The sequence below is a fragment of the Salmo trutta genome, chromosome 32 (genome assembly GCF_901001165.1).
Source record: "Salmo trutta chromosome 32, fSalTru1.1, whole genome shotgun sequence".
Classification (NCBI taxonomy): Eukaryota; Metazoa; Chordata; class Actinopteri; order Salmoniformes; family Salmonidae; genus Salmo; species Salmo trutta.
This window is the reverse complement of record NC_042988.1, coordinates 44500205-44526004: the sequence shown is the minus strand read 5'-3', so window position 1 is coordinate 44526004 and position 25800 is coordinate 44500205. Positions and strand designations below refer to the sequence as shown.

Sequence of the window (25800 nt, the reverse complement as noted above, 5' to 3'; positions counted from 1 at the left end):
GAGAGAGAGTACCGCCTCAGCCTCTTCTCTTCTCTTCCTCTCCTCCTCTGTTGAGTTCCGCTGATGTCAGTGAGCCAGGCGATGTCATGTTGTTCTCTCTCTCTCTCTCTCTCCTCTCTCTCTTCTCTCTCTCTCTCTTCTCTCTCTCTCTCCTCTCTCTCTCTCTTCTCTCTCTCTCTCTCTCTCTCTGACACTGATTCGAACGCACCACATATTTATATCCGCTGACACCGTGGAATGATGCGCCGATGAAACAAACAACACAGGACAATCGTCCCGATTTCACGCATATTCCCTTATATTCTGTCCTCGTCGCTTCCGATACGAAATGATGCACCTTTCAAACGATTCGCATCGCGTCGTAGTTACAACAGTTCAATAACATCCCCCGCTCTCCGCCATTCCCTGTGGATGCTGCTGGTAGTATGGTGATGCTGGCGATAAAATACAGCTCCGTTTGGTGAAAGACTTGCGAGGCTTCGGGTCAATCGGGGGAAGTGACGGGGTTCAGTCTAAAGGTAAGAGCAGTGCAATGCAGATTCATGCTGGCCGGAGCACTGCAATGGTATTTTTTTTTGTTTAGCGGTGCGAGAGAGCGGGAGGGAGGGAGGGAGAGGACGAGAAGGGACGGGAGAATAGCCATCCCTTCCTTCGGTTAGCTTTTCTGCTGCAGCATCGCTTATTCCGGTTTCAGCTCTATTACACCGATATGTGTTACGTGCAACACAAACCGAATATTGGACCAATCACAAGCAGAGTGAAATGGGTATAATATACTATCCATTTGTAATAGCCCAAGGCTAACATCTGATGGTGTAGCCTATAGCCTAGGTTACTGTCGGCAGTCATAGACACTATTTGATGACGGGAATGCTATTTATTGTATAGTTGTCGATATCCTATGAATAATGATACCGACTGTATCTGAAGGTTTTGACAATGAAGGATGCATAGAGCTTATTTTATCTGCGATGATTGTTGATACGGCGCCAACGTTACACCTCTCATCATCAGCCATCGATATAAACTGTTTCTGTTTGGCCTTGGTATCTTTATTCAAAGTAAACACGTCCTATTGTAACTTACTGCTGTGCTACGGTGCCATCGGCATTACGTAATATTGTAGGCTAGCCTAGTAGGATGCTTGCTTAGATATAGGCCCTGCCACTATAAACAACCGCTCTATTTCTAATGCAAGCCCGCCAAGGGAGTGTCGCCAAGTGTTCTGTGAATTATTCAAACGAAAAAATGCTTTGTTTGCCCAGAAATCGTGTCAGTTTGAGAGCAGGCTATATTGTACATAACAGCGAGGTTCTCCAACATCAAGCACACAGGTTTTGGGAAACGGTAGTCTGCAGCTCAGCTATCTACATAGAACTGCCTAGTGGTGTTTATCTACTCAGTCCCTTGAGTGACAGTCAGGCTGGTCCATAGACAATGTGTTAAATGTATTTTTATTTTACCAGCTAAGTTGACTGAGAACACATTCTCATTCACAGCAACAACCTGGTGAATAGTGGAAGGGGAGATGAATGAGAGGAATGAGCCAATTGGAAGCTGGGGATGATTAGGTAGCCATGATGGTACGAGGGCCAGATCACTCCCCCCCCCACCCCCCCTCTGATCCAATGTTTACCATGTATTAATTCTCTCTCCCTCCTCCTAGGTTCCCAATGTTGAACATGTCGACCCCCAGCGAGCTCAAGTCTCCGTGTGTCCCGAGAAACGGCATGGTCAAGCTCCCCCCTCAGCCCAACGGTCTGGGCAGCGCCAGCATCACCAAGGGCACGCCCGCCGCCAAGAACCGCCTGTGCCAGTCGTCCTCCGTGCCCGGCATCCTACCCCCGCCTTCCCTACCCTACCACCTGGACCCCCTCAACCCCCTGGGTCCAGACCTGGACCACAGCCCCCTGATGGCCCTCAAACCCCCGCTGCGCCAAGTCCCCCTCACCTTACCCAAGCCTCACCTTCCCCTCACCCTGCCTCTGGCCCTTCTGCTGCCCCTGGAGCGCCAGCTGGCCCTGGATGAGAAGCTGCTCAACAGGCTGCTGTGGTACTTCACCACGGCTGAGAAGTGTGTCCTGGCCCAGGTGTGTAGGACCTGGAGGAAGGTGCTGTACCAGCCTAAGTTCTGGGAGGGTGTCACGCCCATCCTCCACGCCAAGGAGCTGTACGCCCTGCTCCCCAGCGGAGAGAAGGAGTTTGTCAGCCTGCAGGCTTTCGCTCTCAGAGGGTTCCAGGCGTTCTGTCTGGTGGGAGTTTCGGACCTGGACATTTGTGAGTTCATTGATAATTACCCCCTGTCCAAGAAGGGGGTGAAGTCGGTCAGTCTGAAGAGGTCCACCATCACAGACGCAGGCCTGGAGGTGAGTCTTTGTCATATATATATATAGAAATAAATATATATATATATAGTTACAGTCATGTGAACACAAACATGTCATTCAGCACAGCCTTTCTCCAACCTCTCCTTGGGGACAAGCCTGTCCAGGGATTTGATCTATTCCCCAGCTAGCACCTGATTCAACTGGTCAACCAATCATCAAGCCCTTGACTAGGTGAATCAGGTGAGTTAGTTCAGGGCTGCAGTAAAACTGTGAAGCGTTCGAGAGTCCCCGAGGAAAAAAACTGATTTAGCAGACGCTTTTATCCAAAGGGACTTTGTGTGCATGCAATTTTGTATGGATGACCCCAGCGGGAATCAAACCCATCACGATGACATTGCACGCACCTTGCTCTACCAACTGAGCCACACAGGAACACAACAAGTTGTACTCAGTATGTCCTACAGTAGATGTAACTTCCATTAGTTCTACAGTAGATGTAACTTCCATTAGTCCTACAGTAGATGTAACTTCCATTAGTCCTACAGTAGATGTAACTTCCATTAGTCCTACAGAAGATGAAACTTCCATTAGTCCTACAGTAGATGTAACTTCCATTAGTCCTACAGTAGATGTAACTTCCATTAGTCCTACAGCAGATGTAACTTCCATTAGTCCTACAGTAGATGTAACTTCCATTAGTCCTACAGTAGATGTAACTTCCATTAGTCCTACAGTAGATGGAACTTCCATTAGTCCTACAGTAGATGTAACTTCCATTAGTCCTACAGTAGATGTAACTTCCATTAGTCCTACAGAAGATGAACTTCCATTAGTCCTACAGTAGATGTAACTTCCATTAGTCCTACAGTAGATGTAACTTCCATTAGTCCTACAGCAGATGTCACTTCCATTAGTCCTACAGTAGATGTAACTTCCATTAGTCCTACAGTAGATGTAACTTCCATTAGTTCTACAGTAAAGGGTGTAAACAGGCTTACTGTAGAGATGGGATCAATCCTCATTGCTGTCCTACAGTGATGCTGTGAAGCCCTACGGGCCCTGGACAGAAGTAGTGTCGTATAGGAATATGGTGTCTTTATGGTAATATAACACCTTACTTTATAGTAATATAACGCAATACTTTATAGTAATATAACGTGTTACTTTATAGTAATATAATGTGTTAATTTATAGTAATATAACACCTTACTTTATAGTAATATAGCACCTTACTTTATAGTAATATAACGCAATACTTGATAGTAATATAACACCTTACTTTATAGTAATATAAAGTGTTACTTTATAGTAATATAACGCAATACTTTATAGTAATATAACGCAATATTTTATAGTAATATAATGTGTTACTTTATAGTAATATAACACATTACTTTATAGTAATATAACACCTTACTTTATAGTAATATAACATGTTACTTTATAGTAATAACACCTTACTTTATAGTAATAAAGCACCTTACTTTATAGTAATATAACACAATAATTTATAGTAATATAACGCAATACTTTATAGTAATATAACACAATACTTAATAGTAATATAACAACTTACTTCATAGTAATATAACGTGTTACTTTATAGTTATATAACACCTTACTTTGTAGTAATATAACACCTTATTTTGTAATAATATAACGCAATACTTTATAGTAATATAACGCAATACTTTATAGTAATATAACACTTTACTTTATAGTAATATAACGTGTTACTTTATAGTTATATAACGTGTTACTTTATAGTAATATAACACCTTACTTTATAGTAATATAACGTGTTACTTTATGGTAATATAACACAATACTTTAAAGTAATATAACGCGTTACTTTATAGTAATATAGCTCGTTACTTTTGTTAATCCTCAGCATCAATATCAACACAATGCACTCCCTGAACTCGGAAAGCCTGCCACCCCACCGCTGCGTAACCTAGTAACAGTCACTGGGCGAGCTGGATTCCGCTGTAGCTGGGCACCATGTCAACTAGGTCACCAGGGATCACATGGAATGTGGAATGTCACATCACATGACCTTGCTCACTGCTCACATGATCATGGGACAGAGAGAGGAGAGATATTCTATTAGAATGGTTAATGGTTAAGGTTAGTGTTTGAGGCTGGTGAGCTGGTCCTAGATCTGTGGAACGTTTATCCCCAACAGGTAAACAATCGATAGAGTGAGTAGAATGAACATGAGTATCTATGAAATGTGAGATGTCACAGGAGTGCAGTGTGCTGTAAATGCAATCCAACCATTGTCTATTATAATAACAATAGCATACCTGAGTTTCTGATTGTCTATGTAAACACAGCATCACCGAAGGTGAAAAGGTTTGGTACAGTGACTTGGCATTCCATTCCAAAACACCCCTCATACATGGAATCAGAATAGTCAACAATCCACCCTGCTTCTCTGTGGTGGTGTTGTGAGTATGGACTACTGTGGTGGTGTTGTGAGTATGGACTACTGTGGTGGTGTTGTGAGTATGGACTACTGTGGTGGTGTTGTGAGTATGGACTACTGTGGTGGTGTTGTGAGTATGGACTACTGTGGTGGTGTTGTGAGTATGGGACTACTGTGGTGGCGTTGTGAATATGGACTACTGTGGTGGTGTTGTGAGTATGGACTACTGTGGTGGTGGTGTGAGTATGGACTACTGTGGTGGTGGTGTGAATATGGACTACTGTGGTGGTGGTGTGAATATGGACTACTGTTCATTCCACCTCTATTGGCACACAGCACTGTATGGCCCATAACCTCGTAGGGCACAGCCAGTCTGTCAGATTAGCAAGAGAGACACTGTTTTAAAAACTGTCACGGAATGTGAAAAGGCAACATGAACTAGCACTGTCATTTCTATAAATAATTGTGCATCGAGTACAGTGAAGGTGACATTTTCCTATCGCTAAGACACCTGCGCTGTGAGTTTAACGAACTCTTAGTGAAAATATAATCTGCTGCGTGAATTATGTTGGAATTTTTATTAAAACTGAAGATTTAGTTACAGTGTGATTAACAGGCCACATTCAACACAATCGTGAGGTTCAGTATTGGAGCCCTGGTTATTAGGATGTTGCCTATGAGTTAGTTCATAGTGCAGAGGTCTTTGCGATGGGAAAATGTCGGCCTTGCAGTATATTGTGCACCTTATTGTCAGGGATATTGTTGTGGGTGTGGTGTTGATGAGATGAGCTGATGTTCAGAGTTACAGGAAGTATGATACGGGATGTGCCAACTGGTCCGAAGTTTCAATATGACAGTTGGAGGATAAACAGTCATTGAGTTGATTTAAATCACTTAGGATGGGATTCAATCCGATTGCACTTTGTCCGCTGTGCACCATTTAAAGGTAATGTTCCCACTTTAGCGGAGACTGCATTCACAGTAAATTCTGCATTTGTCGGCTCAATCCGAAATTACCTTTAAATGTCTAGCGTGCTATACCTGGCATCTACTGCTGATCAGAGTGAATCCAGACCTTAGAGTTACAGTGACATCAGAAAGTATCCAGACCCCTTGACCTTTTCCACATTTTGTTACGTTACAGCCTTATTCTAAAATTGATTTTTTTTTTTTATCCTCATCAATCTACACACAATAGCCCATAATGACTAATGGGGCGGCAGGTAGCCTAGTGGTTAGAGCATTGGACTAGTAACTGAAAGGTTGCTAGATTGAATCCCCGAGCTGACATGGTAAAAATCTGTCGTTCTGCCCCTGAACAAGTCAGTTAACCCACTGTTCCTAGGCTGTCATTGAGAATAAGAATTTGTTCTTAACTGACTTGCCTAGTTAAATAAAGGTAAAATATGCAAAACAGGTTTTTAGAAATTTGTCAAATATATTCAAAAGAAAAAACAGAAATACCTTTTTTACATAAGTATTCAGCCCCTTTGCTATGAGACTCGAAATTGAGCTCAGGTGCATCCTGTTTCCATTGATCATCCTTGAGATGTTTCTACAACTTGATTGGAGTCCAGCTGTGGTAAATTCAATTGATTGGACATGATTTGGAAAGGCACTCACCTGTCAATATAAGGTCCAACAGTTGACAGTGTATGTCAGAGAAAAAACCAAGCCATGAGGTCGAAGGAATTGTCTGTAGAGCTCAGAGACTGGATTGTGTTGAGGCACAGATCTGGGGAAGGGTACCAACACATTTCTGCAGCATTGAAAGTCCCCAAGAACACAGTGGCCTCCGTCATTCTTAAATGGAAGATGTTTGGAACCACCAAGACTCTTCCTAGAGCTGGCCGACCGGCCAAACTGAGCAATCGGGGGGCAACGACCTTGGTCAGGGAGGTGACCAAGAACCTGATGGTCACTCTGATAGAGTTCCTCTGTGGAGATGGGAGAATCTTTCAGAAGGACAACCATCTCTGCAGCACTCCACAAATCAGAGTAGAGTGGCCAGACAGAAGTCACTACTCAGTAAAAGGCACATGACAGCCCACTTGGAGTTTGTCAAAAGGCACCTAAAGACTCTCAGACCATGAGAAACAAGATTCTCTGGTCTGATGAAACCAAGATTGAACTCTTTGGCCTGAATGCCAATCATCACGTCTGGAGGAAACCTGGCATCATCCCTACAGTGAAGCATGGTGGTGGCAGCATCATGCTTTGGGAATGTTTTTTTTGCCTGCAGGGACTGGGAGACTAGTCAGGATTGAGGGAAAGATGAGAGCAAAGAGATCCTTGATGAAAACCTGCTCCAGAGCGCTGATTTTTTAAATACATTTGCGAATGTCTAAATGTCTAAAAACCTGTTTTTGCTTCGTCATTATTGGATATTGTGTGTAGCTTGATGAGGGAGAAAAACAATTTAATCAATATTAGAATAAGGCTGTAACGTAACAAAATGTGGAAAAAGTCAAGCGGTCTGAATACTTTCCGAATACACTTTAGTGTCAGAGTTATATCAGAGTTATATCGGTTTTATATCAAAGTTGTATCAGAGTTGTATCAGTGTAAACTCAGTGTGTGTTCTCTGTGGTGTGTGTAGGTGATGCTGGATAGGTGTGTGTGTAGGTGATGCTGGATAGGTGTGTGTGTGTAGGTGATGCTGGATAGGGGTGTGTGTATTCTTTAAACTCAGTGTGTGTTCTCTGTGGTGTGTGTAGGTGATGCTGGATAGGTGTGTGTGTAGGTGATGCTGGATAGGTGTGTGTGTAGGTGATGCTGGATAGGGGTGTGTGTATTCTTTAAACTCAGTGTGTGTTCTCTGTGGTATGTGTGTGTAGGTGATGCTGGAACAGATGCAGGGTCTGATGCACCTGGAGTTGGCCGGTTGTAATGACTTCACGGAGGCCGGTCTGTGGTCCAGCCTGAACGCACGGCTCACCTCGCTCAGCGTCAGCGACTGTATCAATGTGGCAGACGACGCTATCGCTGCCATCTCACAGCTACTGCCCAACCTGTCAGAGCTCAGCCTGCAGGCCTACCACGTAACCGACACAGCCATGGCTTACTTCACAGCCAAACAGGTAGGTTACAATCCTACACTGTTATAGAGAGCACACAGCTACTGGTACACACACACACACTTCTTCCCTTCCCCCTCTCTCCGTCCTCTCTGTAGGCCCGCAGATCAGTTCCCCTACCGGCCGGAGGGGCCCCATTGATCATCAAATGTCATGTAAAAAAAATGAGTAGAATTGCATGAAATTAGTTATAAAATTGGAAAGTCTTCTCTCCGCTCCATGGCAAAATGTTAGAATTGCAGGAAATTAACCTGTTTTTCCTTCACTGTCAAGAGAGGGGTCACTGAAAGGCTAGGTCCTCTCATGATGAGTTCAGATTACTGTGGTCTCTCATGATGAGTTCAGATTACTGTGGTCTCTCATGATGAGTTCAGATTACTGTGGTCTCTCATGATGAGTTCAGATGACTGTGGTCCTCTCATGATGAGTTCAGATTACTGTGGTCTCTCATGATGAGTTCAGATGACTGTGGTCCTCTCATGATGAGTTCAGATGACTGTGGTCCTCTCATGATGAGTTCAGATGACTGTGGTCCTCTCATGATGAGTTCAGATTACTGTGGTCCTCTCATGATGAGTTCAGATTACTGTGGTCTCTCATGATGAGTTCAGATTACTGTGGTCTCTCATGATGAGTTCAGATTACTGTGGTCTCTCATGATGAGTTCAGATTACTGTGGTCTCTCATGATGAGTTCAGATTACTGTGGTCCTCTCATGATGAGTTCAGATTACTGTGGTCTCTCATGATGAGTTCAGATTACTGTGGTCTCTCATGGTAAATTCAGATTACTGTGGTCCTCTCATGATGAGTTCAGATGACTGTGGTCTCTCATGATGAGTTCAGATAACTGTGGTCTTTCATGATGAGTTCAGATTACTGTGGTCTCTCATGATGAGTTCAGATTACTGTGGTCTTTCATGATGAGTACAGATTACTGTGGTCTCGCATGATGAGTTCAGATTACTGTGGTCCTCTCATGATGAGTTCAGATTACTGTGGTCTCTCATGATGAGTTCAAATTACTGTGGTCTCTCATGATGAGTTCAGATTACTGTGGTCTTTCATGATCAGTACAGATTACTGTGGTCCTCTCATGATGAGTTAAGATTACTGTGGTCCTCTCATGATGAATTCAGATTACTGTGGTCTCTCATGATGAGTTCAGATTACTGTGGTCCTCTCATGATGAGTTCAGATTACTGTGGTCCTCTCATGATGAGTTCAGATTACTGTGGTCCTCTCATGATGAGTTCAGATTACTGTGGTCTCTCATGGTGAGTTCAGATGACTGTGGTCCTCTCATGATGAGTTCAGATTACTGTGGTCCTCTCATGATGAGTACAGATTACTGTGGTCTCTCATGATGAGTTCAGATAACTGTGGTCCTCTCATGATGAGTTCAGATTACTGTGGTCTCTCATGATGAGTTCAGATTACTGTGGTCCTCTCATGATGAGTTCAGATTACTGTGGTCTCTCATGATGAGTTCAGATTACTGTGGTCTCTTATGATGAATTCATAGATATAATCCTAAACCTCTTTCTTTCTCTCTCTCTCTCTCTCTCTCTCTTTCTCTCTCTCTTTCTCTCTCTCTTTCTCCCTGTCTCTTGCTCTTTCCCTCCCTCCCTCCCTCAGGGCTACACCACTCACACGCTGCGTCTCCACTCGTGTTGGGAGATCACCAACCATGGTGTGGTTAACATGGTCCACAGCCTGCCCAACCTCACGGCTCTGAGCCTGTCAGGCTGCTCTAAAATCACTGATGACGGGGTGGAGCTGGTAGCAGAGAATCTGAGGAAGCTGCGGAGCCTGGACCTCTCCTGGTGCCCACGCATCACTGACATGGCCCTGGAGTACATCGCCTGTGACCTCCACAAACTAGAGGAGCTGGTACTGGACAGGTGAGGGTGGAGTATAGTAGAATGTAGTAGAGTGGAGTATAGTAGAGTAGAGTGGAGCATAGTAGAGTGGAGCATAGTAGTGTGGAGTATAGCATAGTAGAGTGGAGCATAGTAGAGTGGAGCATAGTAGAGTGGAGCATAGTAGTGTGGAGTATAGCATAGTAGAGTGGAGCATAGTAGAGTGGAGTGGAGCATAGTAGAGTGGAGCATAGTAGTGTGGAGTATAGCATAGTAGAGTGGAGCATAGTAGAGTGGAGCATAGTAGTGTGGAGTATAGCATAGTAGAGTGGAGCATAGTAGAGTGGAGCATAGTAGAGTGGAGCATAGTAGAGTGGAGCATAGTAGTGTGGAGTATAGCATAGTAGAGTGGAGCATAGTAGAGTGGAGCATAGTGGAGTGGAGCATAGTAGAGTGGAGCATAGTGGAGTGGAGCATAGTAGAGTGGAGCATAGTAGAGTGGAGCATAGTAGAGTGGAGCATAGTAGTGTGGAGTATAGCATAGTAGAGTGGAGCATAGTAGAGTGGAGCATAGTGGAGTGGAGCATAGTGGAGTGGAGCATAGTGGAGTGGAGCATAGTGGAGTGGAGCATAGTAGAGTGGAGCATAGTAGAGTGGAGCATAGTAGAGTGGAGCATAGTAGTGTGGAGTATAGCATAGTAGAGTGGAGCATAGTAGAGTGGAGCATAGTGGAGTGGAGCATAGTGGAGTGGAGCATAGTAGAGTGGAGCATAGTGGAGTGGAGCATAGTAGAGTGGAGCATAGTAGAGTGGAGCATAGTAGAGTGGAGCATAGTAGAGTGGAGCATAGTAGAGTATAGCATAGTAGAGTGGAGCATAGTAGAGTGGAGCATAGTAGAGTGGAGCATAGTAGAGTGGAGCATAGTAGAGTGGAGCATAGTGGAGTGGAGCATAGTAGAGTGGAGCATAGTAGAGTGGAGCATAGTAGAGTAGAGTATAGCATAGTAGAGTGGAGCATAGTAGAGTGGAGCATAGTAGAGTGGAGCATAGTGGAGTGGAGCATAGTAGAGTGGAGCATAGTAGAGTGGAGTATAGTAGAGTAGAGTATAGCATAGTAGAGTGGAGCATAGTAGAGTGGAGTATAGTAGAGTGGAGTATAGCATAGTAGAGTGGAGCATAGTAGAGTGGAGTATAGTAGAGTGGAGCACAGTAGAGTGGAGCATAGTAGAGTGGAGCATAGTAGAGTGGAGTTTAGTAGAGTAGAGTATAGCATAGTAGAGTGGAGCATAGTAGAGTGGAGCACAGTAGAGTGGAGCATAGTAGTGTGGAGTATAGCATAGTAGAGTGGAGCATAGTAGAGTGGAGCATAGTAGAGTGGAGCATAGTAGAGTGGAGCATAGTAGTGTGGAGTATAGCATAGTAGAGTGGAGCATAGTAGAGTGGAGTGGAGCATAGTAGAGTGGAGCATAGTAGTGTGGAGTATAGCATAGTAGAGTGGAGCATAGTAGAGTGGAGCATAGTAGTGTGGAGTATAGCATAGTAGAGTGGAGCATAGTAGAGTGGAGCATAGTAGAGTGGAGCATAGTAGAGTGGAGCATAGTAGTGTGGAGTATAGCATAGTAGAGTGGAGCATAGTAGAGTGGAGCATAGTGGAGTGGAGCATAGTAGAGTGGAGCATAGTGGAGTGGAGCATAGTAGAGTGGAGCATAGTAGAGTGGAGCATAGTAGAGTGGAGCATAGTAGTGTGGAGTATAGCATAGTAGAGTGGAGCATAGTAGAGTGGAGCATAGTGGAGTGGAGCATAGTGGAGTGGAGCATAGTGGAGTGGAGCATAGTAGAGTGGAGCATAGTAGAGTGGAGCATAGTAGAGTGGAGCATAGTAGTGTGGAGTATAGCATAGTAGAGTGGAGCATAGTAGAGTGGAGCATAGTGGAGTGGAGCATAGTGGAGTGGAGCATAGTAGAGTGGAGCATAGTGGAGTGGAGCATAGTAGAGTGGAGCATAGTAGAGTGGAGCATAGTAGAGTGGAGCATAGTAGAGTGGAGCATAGTAGAGTATAGCATAGTAGAGTGGAGCATAGTAGAGTGGAGCATAGTAGAGTGGAGCATAGTAGAGTGTAGCATAGTAGAGTGGAGCATAGTAGAGTGGAGCATAGTGGAGTGGGAGCATAGTAGAGTGGAGCATAGTAGAGTGGAGCATAGTAGAGTAGAGTATAGCATAGTAGAGTGGAGCATAGTAGAGTGGAGCATAGTAGAGTGGAGCATAGTGGAGTGGAGCATAGTAGAGTGGAGCATAGTAGAGTGGAGTATAGTAGAGTAGAGTATAGCATAGTAGAGTGGAGCATAGTAGAGTGGAGTATAGTAGAGTGGAGTATAGCATAGTAGAGTGGAGCATAGTAGAGTGGAGTATAGTAGAGTGGAGCACAGTAGAGTGGAGCATAGTAGAGTGGAGCATAGTAGAGTGGAGTTTAGTAGAGTAGAGTATAGCATAGTAGAGTGGAGCATAGTAGAGTGGAGCACAGTAGAGTGGAGCATAGTAGAGTGGAGCACAGTAGAGTGGAGCATAGCAGAGTGGAGCATAGTAGAGTATAGTAAAGTGTAGTATAGTAGGGTGGAGCATAGTAGAGTGGAGTATAGTAGTGTGAAGTATAGTAGAATGTACTAGAGTGGAGTATAGTATAGTGGAGTGTAATATGGTAGAGTGGAGTATAGTAGAGTATAGTAGAGTGGAGCATAGTAGAGTGGGCCATAGTAGAGTGTAGTATGGTAGAGTGGAGTATAGTAGAGTGGAGTATAGTAGAGTGGAGCATAGTGGAGTGGAGTATAGTGGAATGTAGTAGAGTGGAGCATAGTATAGTAGAGTGGAGTATAGTAGAGTGGAGTATAGTAGAGTGGAGCATAGTAGTGTGGAGTATAGCATAGTAGAGTGGAGCATAGTAGAGTGGAGCATAGTAGAGTGGAGCATAGTGGAGTGGAGCATAGTGGAGTGGAGCATAGTAGAGTGGAGCATAGTGGAGTGGAGCATAGTAGAGTGGAGCATAGTAGTGTGGAGTGGAGCATAGTAGAGTGGAGCATAGTAGAGTGGAGCATAGTGGAGTGGAGCATAGTAGAGTGGAGCATAGTGGAGTGGAGCATAGTGGAGTGGAGCATAGTAGAGTGGAGCATAGTAGAGTGGAGCATAGTAGAGTGGAGCATAGTATAGTGGAGTGGAGCATAGTAGAGTGGAGCATAGTGGAGTGGAGCATAGTGGAGTGGAGCATAGTAGAGTGGAGCATAGTAGAGTGAAGCATAGTAGAGTGGAGTATAGTAGAGTGAAGCATAGTAGAGTGAAGCATAGTGGAGTGGAGCATAGTAGAGTGGAGCATAGTAGAGTGAAGCATAGTAGAGTGGAGTGGAGCATAGTAGAGTGGAGCATAGTAGAGTGGAGTATAGTAGAGTGGAGCATAGTAGTGTGGAGTATAGCATAGTAGAGTGGAGCATAGTAGTGTGGAGTGGAGCATAGTAGAGTGGAGCATAGTATAGTGGAGTGGTGTGTAGTATGGTAGTGTGTAGTATAGTAGTGTGTATTATAGTAGGGTATATGGTGTAGTATAGTTGTGTGGCGTATAGTAGGTGGTAGTATAGTAGGGTGGAGTATAGTATGTGGTAGTATAGTGGTGTGTAGTATAGTAGTGTGTAGTATAGTAGGGTATAAGTTGTAGTATAGTAGGTGGTGGTATAGGGGTGTGTAGTATAGTAGTGTGGAGTATAGTAGTGTAGTATAGTAGTGTGTAGGGTGTAGTATAGTAGTGTGAACTATAGTAGGTGGTAGTATAGTGGTGTGTAGTATAGTAGGGTATAGGTAGTAGTGAAGTATAGTAGGTGGTAGTATAGGGTTGTGTAGTATAGTAGCATGTAGTATAGTAGTGTAGTATAGTAGTGTGTAGGGTGTAGTATAGTAGTGTGAACTATAGTAGGTGGTAGTATAGTGGTGTGTAGTATAGTAGTGTGGGGTATAGTATGTGGTAGTATAGTAGTGTGTAGTATAGTAGTGTGGAGTATTGTATGTGGTAGTATAGTAGTGTGTAGTATAGTAGTGTGGAGTATAGTATGTGGTATTATAGGGGTGTGTAGTATAATAGTGTGGAGTATAGTATGTGGTAGTATAGTGGTGTATAGTAGTGTGTAGTATAGTGGTGTGCAGTATAGTAGTGTGGGGTATAGTATGTGGTAGTATAGTGGTGTGTGGTATAGTAGTGTGTCAGGTGTAGTATAGTAGTGTGTAGGGTGTAGTATAGTAGTGTGGAGTATAGTGGTGTGTAGCATAGTAGTGTGTAGTATAGTAGTGTGTAGTATAGTAGTGTGGAGTATAGTAGGTAGTAGTATTGTGGGGTGTAGTATAGTAGTGTGTAGTATAGTAGGTAGTAGTATTGTGGGGTGTAGTATAGTTGTGTGTAGTATAGTAGGTAGTAGTATTGTGGGGTGTAGTATAGTTGTGTGTAGTATAGTAGTGTGGATTATAGTAGTGTGTAGGGTGTAGTATAGTTGTGTGTAGTATAGTTGGTGGTAGTATAGTAGTGTGTAGTATAGCAGTGTGTAGTATAGTAGTGTGTAGTATTGTGGGGTGTAGTATAGTAGTGTGAACTATAGTAGGTGGTAGTATAGTGGTGTGTAGTATAGTAGTGTGGGGTATAGTATGTGGTAGTATAGTAGTGTGTAGTATAGTAGTGTGGAGTATTGTATGTGGTAGTATAGTAGTGTGTAGTATAGTAGTGTGGAGTATAGTATGTGGTATTATAGGGGTGTGTAGTATAATAGTGTGGAGTATAGTATGTGGTAGTATAGTGGTGTATAGTAGTGTGTAGTATAGTGGTGTGCAGTATAGTAGTGTGGGGTATAGTATGTGGTAGTATAGTGGTGTGTGGTATAGTAGTGTGTCGGGTGTAGTATAGTAGTGTGTAGGGTGTAGTATAGTAGTGTGGAGTATAGTGGTGTGTAGCATAGTAGTGTGTAGTATAGTAGTGTGTAGTATAGTAGTGTGGAGTATAGTAGGTAGTAGTATTGTGGGGTGTAGTATAGTAGTGTGTAGTATAGTAGGTAGTAGTATTGTGGGTGTAGTATAGTGTGTGTAGTATAGTAGGTAGTAGTATTGTGGGGTGTAGTATAGTGTGTGTAGTATAGTAGTGTGGATTATAGTAGTGTGTAGGGTGTAGTATAGTTGTGTGTAGTATAGTTGGTGGTAGTATAGTAGTGTGTAGTATAGCAGTGTGTAGTATAGTAGTGTGTAGTATTGTGGGGTGTAGTATAGTAGTGTGTAGTATAGTAGTGTGTAGTATAGTAGGGTATAGGATGTAGTATAGTTGGTGGTAGTATAGTGGTGTGTAGTATAGTAGTGTGTAGTATAGTAGTGTGTAGTATAGTAGTGTGTAGTATAGTTGGTGGTAGTATAGTAGTGTGTAGTATAGTAGTGTGTAGTATAGTAGTGTGTAGTATAGTAGGGTATAGGATGTAGTATAGTTGGTGGTAGTATAGTGGTGTGCAGTATAGTAGTGTGTAGTATAGTAGTGTGTAGTATAGTTGGTGGTAGTATAGTGGTGTGTAGTATAGTAGTGTGTAGTATAGTAGGGTATAGGATGTAGTATAGTTGGTGGTAGTATAGTGGTGTGTAGTATAGTAGTGTGTAGTATAGTAGTGTGTAGTATAGTAGTGTGTAGTATAGTTGGTGGTAGTATAGTGGTGTGTAGTATAGTAGTGTGTAGTATAGCAGTGTGTAGTATAGTAGTGTGTAGTATAGTTGGTGGTAGTATAGTAGTGTGTAGTATAGTAGTGTGTAGTATTGTGGGGTGCAGTATAGTAGTGTGTAGTATAGTAGTGTGTAGTATAGTAGTGTGGAGTATAGTAGTGTGTAGTATGGTAGGGTATAGGATGTAGTATAGTAGTGTGGAGTATAGTAGGTAGTAGTATAGTGTGTGTGTGGGGGGGTCTGAGTAAAGGCCTATACTACATTATTTCAGAAGGAAAACCAGTATAGTATGAAAAGTATCATTATGGTCTCTCTTTATCTCTCCCCCAATCTCTTTCTCTTTCTTTCTCTCTCTCTTTCTCCAGATGTGTGAGGATTACAGATACAGGTCTAGGTTACCTGTCCACCATGTCTTCTTTGAGGAGTCTCTACCTGCGCTGGTGCTGTCAGGTACAGTACACACTAGACCCTTAGACCAGGGATCATCAACTAGATTCAGCCAGGAACATAATTACAAATCATTTGTAGACTGCAAATTGACCTCAAGAAGCTCAAACAGATATAATATTGGACTAAAACACAATCATTTCAAACCTTTGTAAGAATCATATACACTTAGGGGCCAGTTTATTAGTACCTGGTCGGACACTTTGCTTCCAGAACAGTCTGAATTCTTTGGGGCATGGAAACGTTGCTCAATTGGTATCATTTCAAACCTTTGTAAGAATCACATACACTTAGTTGCCAGTTTATTAGATACACCCATCTAGTAATTCTTCGGCGCATGGAAACGTTGCTCAATTGGTATCAAGGGACCTAACGTGTGCCAGTAAAACATTTCCCACACCAGTACACCACCACCACCAGCCTGTACTGTTGACACCAGGCAGGATGGGGCCATGGACTCATGCTGCTTACGCCAAATCCTGACTCTGCCATCAGCCTGTACTGTTGACACCAGGCAGGATGGAGCCATGGACTCATGCTGCTTACGCCAAATCCTGACTCTGTCATCAGCCTGTACTGTTGACACCAGGCAGGATGGAGCCATGGACTCATGCTGCTTACGCCAAATCCTGACTCTGCCATCAGCCTGTACTGTTGACACCAGGCAGGACGGGGCCATGGACTCATGCTGCTTACGCCAAATCCTGACTCTGTCATCAGCCTGTACTGTTGACACCAGGCAGGATGGAGCCATGGACTCATGCTGCTTACGCCAAATCCTGACTCTGCCATCAGCCTGTACTGTTGACACCAGGCAGGATGGGGCCATGGACTCATGCTGCTTACGCCAAATCCTGACTCTGCCATCAGCCTGTACTGTTGACACCAGGCAGGACGGGGCCATGGACTCATGCTGCTTACGCCAAATCCTGACTCTGCCATCAGCCTGTACTGTTGACACCAGGCAGGATGGGGCCATGGACTCATGCTTGACACATCAGGAACTGGGATTTGTTGGACCAGGCAATGTTTTTCCACTCTTCAATTGTCCAGTGTTGGTGAACACGTGTCAAATGGAGACACTTCCTTGTTTTTAGCTGGTAGGAGTTGAACCTGGTGTGGTCGTCCGCTGTAATAGCCAATCCGTGACAAGGACCAACGAGTTGTGCGTTCTGAGATGCCGTTCTACACACCACTGTTGTACTGCGCCGCTATTTGCCTGTTTGTGGCTCCGCCTGTTAGCTTGCATGATTCTTGCCATTCTCTTTCATCAATTAGTTGTTCTCAGCCATTCTCAGTAAACCCTAGACACTGTCGTGCGTGGAAAGCCCAGGAAGCCGGATGTTTCTGAGGTACTGGAACCGACGATCATACCACGTTCTAAATCGCTTAAATCACTTGTTTTAGGCCATTATAATTTTCAGTCAAACAGTTACTGAATGCCTTGATGCCTGTCTGCCTGCTTTATATAGCAAGCCACGACCACGTGACTCACTGTCTGTAGGAGCGAACCATTTTCGTGGGTGGTGTACCTAATAAACTGGACCTAATAAATTGTGAATAAGTTGGAACAGATTTACTAAATTAAAATCAATTGGAGCTGCTTTGCTGGTGTTTTTACAGTCTTTTATGTCAAACAATAAAAAATCAAATGAAAAGGTTTTTGTCATGTTGGGGAATTGCCCTTTATACCCTTTATAATAATACACTACACCCTCACTACACCCTAGACCCTACACCCTATATCCTAATACACTACACCCTCACTACACCCTAGACCCTACACCCTATATACTAATACACTACACCCTCACTAGACCCTACACCCTTTATACTAATACACTACACTCTCACTACACCCTAGACCCTACACCCTATATACTAATACACTACACCCTCACTACACCCTAGACCCTACACCCTATATACTAATACACTACACCCTCACTACACCCTAGACCCTACACCCTTTATACTAATACACTACACCCTCACTACACCCTAGACCCTACACCCTATATACTAATACACTACACCCTCACTACACCCTAGACCCTACACCCTATATCCTAATACACTACACTCTACACCCTAGACCCTACACCCTATATACTAATACACTACACCCTCACTACACCCTAGACCCTACACCCTTTATACTAATACACTACACCCTACACCCTAGACCCTACACCCTATATACTAATACACTACACCCTCACTACACCCTAGACCCTACACCCTATATACTAATACACTACACCCTAGACACTACACCCTTTATACTAATACACTACACCCTAGACACTACACCCTAATACACACTAATACACACTAATACACTACGCCCTACACCCTTTATACTAATACACTACACCCTAGACACTACACCCTAGACACTAACCCTTTATACTAATACACTACACCCTAGAACCTACACCCTCCTGTAGACAAGCATGTGTCTAATGAAGGAGTAAGACCTGCTGCTGTCTATCTAATAACTAATTAATGAGGAGTAAGACCTGCTCAGACTATCAGACCAGTCCTGCTGCTGTTTATCTAATAACTCATTAATGAGGAGTAAGACCTGCTCAGACTATCAGACCAGTCCTGCTGCTGTCTATGTAATAACTCATTAATGAGGAGTAAGACCTGCTCAGACTATCAGACCAGTCCTGCTGCTGTCTATCTAATAACTCATTAATGAGGAGTAAGACCTGCTCAGACTATCAGACCAGTCCTGCTGCTGTCTATGTAATAACTCATTAATGAGGAGTAAGACCTGCTCAGACTATCAGACCAGTCCTGCTGCTGTCTATCTAATAAGACCTGCTCAGTTTTAATTAATGTTTTCTCTGTGTGTGTGTGTGTGTGTTTGTCTGTGTATAGGTGCAGGACTTTGGGCTACAGCACCTGTTTGGCATGAGGAGTCTGCGTCTTCTCTCTCTCGCAGGTATTCTCTGTCTCTCTCTCTGTCTCTCTCTCTTTCTGTCTCTCTGCCTCTGTCTCTTTCTGTCTCTCTCTCTCTCTCTGTCTCTCTCTCTATGTCTCTCTGTCTCTCTCTGTCTTTCTCTCTCTCAATTCAATTCAAGGGGCTTTATTGGAATGGGAAACATATGTTTACATTGCCAAAGCAAGTGAAATGGATAAACAAAATTGAAATAACAATAAAAATGTACAGTAAATATTACACTCCCAAAAGAATAAAGACATTTCAGAAGTCATATTATGTCTGTATACACTGTTATAGCGATGTGTTAAAGTACAAAAGGGAAAATAAATAAACATGGGTTATATTTCCAATAGTGTTTGTTCTTCACTGGTTGCCCTTTTCTTGTGGCAACAGGTCAAAAATCTTGCTGCTGTGATGGCACACTGTGGTATTTCACCCAATAGATATGGGAGTTTATCAACAACAACAAAAAATGTAATTCTTTGTGGGTCTGTGTAATCTGATGAGCAGTTTAAATTCAACACATTTTGCCATGGTGTTCTTATGCTATTTGAGAGATTAGTGGGGCCCCATGAAAGTCGGGCCCCTGGGAATGTGCCCTGCGTGCCCGTTTGGTAACCCGGCCCTGCACTGACTTACCACTAACTCACCATTTACTATAATACTGTTACAGTAGCAAGTATTTACCTGGTAGATAGATATACAGTGCATTCAGAAAGTATTCACACCCCTTGACTTTTTCCACACCTGTATTTGGGGAGTTTCTCCCATTCTTCTCTGCAGATCCTTTCAAGCTCTGTCAGGTTGGATGGGGAGCGTTGCTGCGCATCTATTTTCAGGTCTCTCCAGAGATGTTCGATCGGGTTCAAGTCCGGACTCTGGCTGGGTCACTCAAGGACATTCAAAGACTTGTCCCAAAGCCATTCCCGAGTTATCTTGGCTGTGTGCTGTGTGTTGTCCTGTTGGAAGCTCTGGAGTAGGTTTTCATCAAGGATCTCTCTGTACTTTGTGCCGTTTATCTTTCCCTCAATCCTGACTAGTCTCCCAGTCTCTGCCGCTGAAAAACATTCCCACAGCATGATGCTGCCACCACCATGCTTCACCGTAGGGATGGTGCCAGGTTTCCTCCAGACGTGACGCTTGGCATTCAGGCCAAAGAGTTCAATCTTGGTTTCATCAGACCAGAGAATCTTGTTTCTCAAGGTCTGACAGGCCTTTAGGTGCCTTTTGGCAAACTCCAAGCGGGCTGTCATGTGCCTTTTACTGAGGAGTGACTTCCGTCTGGCCACTCTACCATGAAGGCCTGATTGGTGGAGTGCTGCAGAGGTGGTTGTTCTTATGGAAGGGTGTCCCATCTCCACAGAGGAACTCTGGAGCTCGGTCAGAGTGATCATTGGGTTCTTGGTCACCTCCATGACCAGGGCCCTTCTCCCTCGATTGCTCTGTTTGGTTGGGCGGCCAGCTCTAGGAAGAGTCTTGGTGGTTCCAAACTTCTTCCATTTAAGAATGATGGAGGCCACTGTGTTCTTGGGGACCTTCAATGCTGCAGAATTTATTATTTTACCCTTCCCCAGATCTGTGCCTCGACACTATCGTGTCTTCTAGCTCTATGGACAATTCCTTCGACCTCATGTCTTGGTTTTTGCTCTGACATGCACTGTCAACTGTGGGACCTTATATAGACAGGTGTGTGCCTTTCCAAATCATGTCCAATCAATTGAATTTACTACAGGTGAACTCCAATCAAGTTGTTGAAACATCTCAAGGATGAACAATGGAAACAGGATGCACCTGAGCTCAATTTCAAGTCTAATAGCAAAGGGGCTAAATACACTGCTCAAAAAAATAAAGGGAACACTTAAACAACACAATGTAACTCCAAGTCAATCACACTTCTGTGAAATCAAACTGTCCACTTAGGAAGCAACACTGATTGACAATACATTTCACATGCTGTTGTGCAAATGGAATAGACAACAGGTGGAAATTATAGGCAATTAGCAAGACACCCCTAATAAAGGAGTGGTTCTGCAGGTGGGGACCACAGACCACTTCTCAGTTCCTATGCTTCCTGGCTGATGTTTTGGTCACTTTTGAATGCTGGCGGTGCTTTCACTCTAGTGGTAGCATGAGACGGAGTCTACAAACCACACAAATGGCTCAGGTAGTGCAGCTCATTCAGGGTGGCACATCAATGTGAGCTGTGGCAAGAAGGTTTGCTGTGTCTGTCAGCGTAGTGTCCAGAGCATGGAGGCGCTACCAGGAGACAGGCCAGTACATCAGGAGACGTGGAGGAGGCCGTAGGAGGGCAACAACCCAACAGCAGGACCGCTACCTCTGCCTTTGTGCAAGGAGGAGCAGGAGGAGCACTGCCAGAGCCCTGCAAAATGACCTCCAGCAGGCCACAAATGTGCATGTGTCTGCTCAAAAGGTCAGAAACAGACTCCATGAGGGTGGTATGAGGGCCCGACGTCCACAGGTGGGGGTTGTGCTTACAGCCCAACACCGTGCAGGACGTTTGGCATTTGAAAGAGAACAACAAAATTGGCAAATTCGCCAGAGAACGTTCTGCTGCCTGCTACATCCTCCAGCATGACCGGTTTGGCGGTGGGTCAGTCATGGTGTGGGGTGGCATTTCTTTGGGGGGCCGCACAGCCCTCCATGTGCTCGCCAGAGGTAGCCTGACTGCCATTAGGTACCGAGATGAGATCCTCAGACCCCTTGTGAGACCATATGCTGGTGCGGTTGGCCCTGGGTTCCTCCTAATGCAAGACAATGCTAGACCTCGTGGCTGGAGTGTGTCAGCAGTTCCTGCAAGAGGAAGGCATTGATGCTATGGACTGGCCCGCCCGTTCCCCAGACCTGAATCCAATTGAGCACATCTGGGACATCATGTCTCGCTCCATCCACCAATGCCATGCTTTTGTCCAGGTCTGGGAGGAGATCCCTCAGGAGACCATCCGCCACCTCATCAGGAGCATGCCCAGGCGTTGTAGGGAGGTCATACAGGCACGTGGAGGCCACACACACTACTGAGCCTCATTTTGACTTGTTTTAAGGACATTACATCAAAGTTGGATCAGCCTGTAGTGTGGTTTTCCACTTTAATTTTGAGTGTGACTCCAAATCCAGACCTCCATGGGTTGATAAATTGGATTTCCATTGATTATTTTTGCGTGATTTTTGTTGTCAGCACATTCAACTATGTAAAGAAAAAAGTATTCAATAAGATTATTTCATTCATTCAGATCTAGGATGTGTTATTTTAGTGTTCCCTTTATTTTTTTGAGCAGTGTATTTATGTAAATTAGGTATTTCTGTTTTTTTTGTTTAAAAATAATCCATTTTAGAATAAGGCTGTAACGTAACAAAATGTGAATAAGGTCCAGGGGTCTGAATACTTTCTGAAGGCACTCATAGGAACTACTGGCATTTGGTTTTATCATCATCACTCAGTCGTTCCCTCTCTCTTCCTGTCTGCTATAATCCCTCCATTCCAAAGGCAGATAGTCTGAACAGGGACAGAGATAATCCATGACACAGGAGCTGACATGTCCTCCTTCTGATCCATACTGAGGAAACTTCAAAAGAACCAACACGCACACACACACACACACACACACACACACACACACACACACACACACTCTTCCTCTACCTGATTGGGTAAATCTATATGGTATTCTATAGAAGAAGAGAGTTCAGTATATCATCTCTGACTACAGTACATTAATCATCTCTGACTACAGTACATTAATCATCTCTGACTACAGTACATGGATCATCTCTGACTACAGTACATGAATCATCTCTGACTACAGTACATTAATCATCTCTGACTACAGTACATTAATCATCTCTGACTACAGGCTACAGTACATGAATCATCTCTGACTACAGTACATTAATCATCTCTGACATCTCAGGCTACAGTACATTACAATGTGTGTGTGAGGAGAGGAAGCATTTTGTAGACTATTGAGAAGCAGTCATACACAGGGGGTGTTTCCTAATAATATGTCCTTTCTCCTGGATTGTACACCCGTTTACTACTTCCCACAAATCTGAAAGCATTGGATTGGTGGAGACATGGGCTAGTGGGAGTTTCCACCATATTTCTTATACCAGTCATTTCCTTTCAAATCAGTGAAGGGAAGGGAACAAGTGCATATTTTGAAAGGAAGGAGAGATAATTGGTACACAACCATGGGGAGAATGTTAATTGCATTTCCTTGATTCCCCGCGTCCTCCATCCAGAACCCATTCAATGAGAAGGTTCATCCCCTCTGTACCTTCTCATCCAAAAGGTTTTGACAAGGAGAGGAGAGAGGACATACAATTAAGATGCATGGACTTCCTGTGTTTCTCCTCTGTCCTGTCTGTCTCTGCACCACTCCTCCCCCTGCTGACCAACTCTGGTATCTCAGGACAGCTCTTTATTCAGATTGAATGGAATGTTTGGATTGCTATATGAATAGAATGATAGAATATTTAGAATGATAGGATAGATAGAAGGATAGAATGATAGAATAGATAGAAGGATAGAATGATAGGATAGATAGAATGATAGAATAGATAGAAGGATAGAATAGATAGAATAGATAGAATGATAGAATAGATAGAAGGATAGAATAGATAGAATGATAGAATAGATAGAATGATAGAATGATAGAATAGATAGAAGGATAGAATAGATAGAATGATAGAATAGATAGAAGGATAGAATGATAGAATAGATAGAAGGATAGAATAGATAGAAGGATTGAATGATAGGATAGAATGATAGAAGGATAGAATTATAGAATAGATAGAAGGATAGAATGATAGAATAGATAGAAGGATAGAATGATAGGATAGAATGATAGAAGGATAGAATTATAGAATAGATAGAATGATAGAATAGATAGAAGGATAGAATATTTAGAATGATAGAATATTTAGAATGATAGAATATTTAGAATGATAGAATAGATAGAAGGATAGAATATTTAGAATGATAGAATATTTAGAATGATAGAATATTTAGAATGATAGAATAGATAGAAGGATTGAAAGATAGAAGGATAGAATGATAGAATGATAGTAGGATAGAATGATAGAAGGATAGAATAGATAGAAGGATAGAATTATAGAATAGATAAAATGATAGAATATATAGAATGATAGAATGATAGAATAGATAGAATGATAGAATAGATAGAATGATAGAATAGATAGAAGGATAGAATGATTGTATAGATAGAATGATATAATATTTACAATGATAGAATAGATAGGACACAAGGATAGAATGGATATAATAGATACAATTATAGAATGATAGAATAGATAGGACACAAGGATAGAATTGATATAATAGATACAATTATAGAATGATAGAATAGATAGGACACAAGGATAGAATTGATATAATAGATACAATTATAGAATGATAGAATAGATAGGACACAAGGATAGAATTGATATAATAGATAGAAGGATAGAGTGATTGACTATATTAGAAACACAAGTTAGACTATACCATCTACTATATTAGTCTGACTTGTGTTCCTGTTCTCTTTCTCCTCTCTCTACCTCCCTCCCCCATCTCTCTCTTTCTCCTTTCTCTCTCTGCCTCCCTCCCCCATCTCTCTCTTTCTCCTTCGTCACTCTCTCTGCCTCCCTCCCCATCTCTCTTTCTCCTTTCTCTCTCTACCTCCCTTTCTCTGTTTCTCCTCCCTCTCTCTCCACCCCTATTTTTCTCCTTCTCTCCCTCCCTCTTCCCCCTCTTGCTCCTCTCTCCACCTCTCTCTCTATCTCTCTGCCCCCCCCCCCAGGTTGTCCACTCCTAACCACTACAGGTCTATCTGGTTTGATCCAGATCCAGGATCTAGAGGAGTTGGAGTTGACCAACTGTCCTGGAGCCACAGCTGAACTCTTCAAGTACTACTCACAACACCTGGCACGCTGCATGGTCATCGAGTAGCCCCCCCCCCACCCGGATCCCCATCACACCCCCCCCTCTAACCTATCACCCTATCCAACTACCAACTGACCTGCCTACCAATCCCCTACCCACCTGCCCCAACTACCAACCACTCCCTTACTTCAGCCCAACGAACGCAGAGGAGGAATGATGACCATGTCGATGGAGCCAGCCAGGATCTCTGCTCCAGCCAGGATCTCTGCTCCAGCCAGGATCAACCAGGGAATGTTTACAGGAAAGAGGGGATTTTTTGTAGAGGGATAAACTACAAAAAATGGGAATTTATTGGATTGGAGGGATGTGAGCGCAGAGGGATTTTCTGTACAGATCAGATATGACAGTTTAACATGGCTGTGATGGACTCAGAGTGGAGAAAGGGATGAGTCTGGGCACGTTCCACACAGGATCATCGAACACACACACACACTGTACACACACACACACACACACACTGTACACACACACACACACACACTGTATACACACACACACACACTGTACACACACACACTGTACACACAAACACACACACACTGTACACACACACACACACACTGTACACACACACACACACACACACACACACTGTACACACAAACACACACACACACACTGTATACACACACACACTGTACACACACACACACTGTACACACAAACACACACACACACTGTACACACACACTGTACACACACACACACACACACACTGTACACACACACACACACTGTACACACACACACACACACACACACACACTGTACACACAAACACACACACTGTACACACAAACACACACACACACACACTGTATACACACACACACACACAAACACACACACTGTACACACAAACACACACACACACACACTGTATACACACACACACTGTACACACACACACACTGTACACACAAACACACACACACACACACTGTACACACACACACACACACTGTACACACACACACACACACTGTACACACAAACACACACACTGTACACACAAACACACACACACA

General features: G+C 43.4%; 1 protein-coding gene across 1 annotated transcript; it reads left to right on the top strand.

Moving 5' to 3' along the window:
* Nucleotides 1-1666: 1666 nt before the first annotated feature.
* Nucleotides 1667-25227, top strand: LOC115171993 (F-box/LRR-repeat protein 16; the record flags this gene model as incomplete). The annotated part of the gene is given in 6 exon segments (XM_029729243.1): nt 1667-2366; nt 7593-7835; nt 9470-9735; nt 15779-15863; nt 18750-18813; nt 24630-25227. Coding segments are annotated over 6 exon segments (1500 nt in total). The 3' UTR covers nt 24779-25227.
* Nucleotides 25228-25800: the final 573 nt, after the last annotated feature.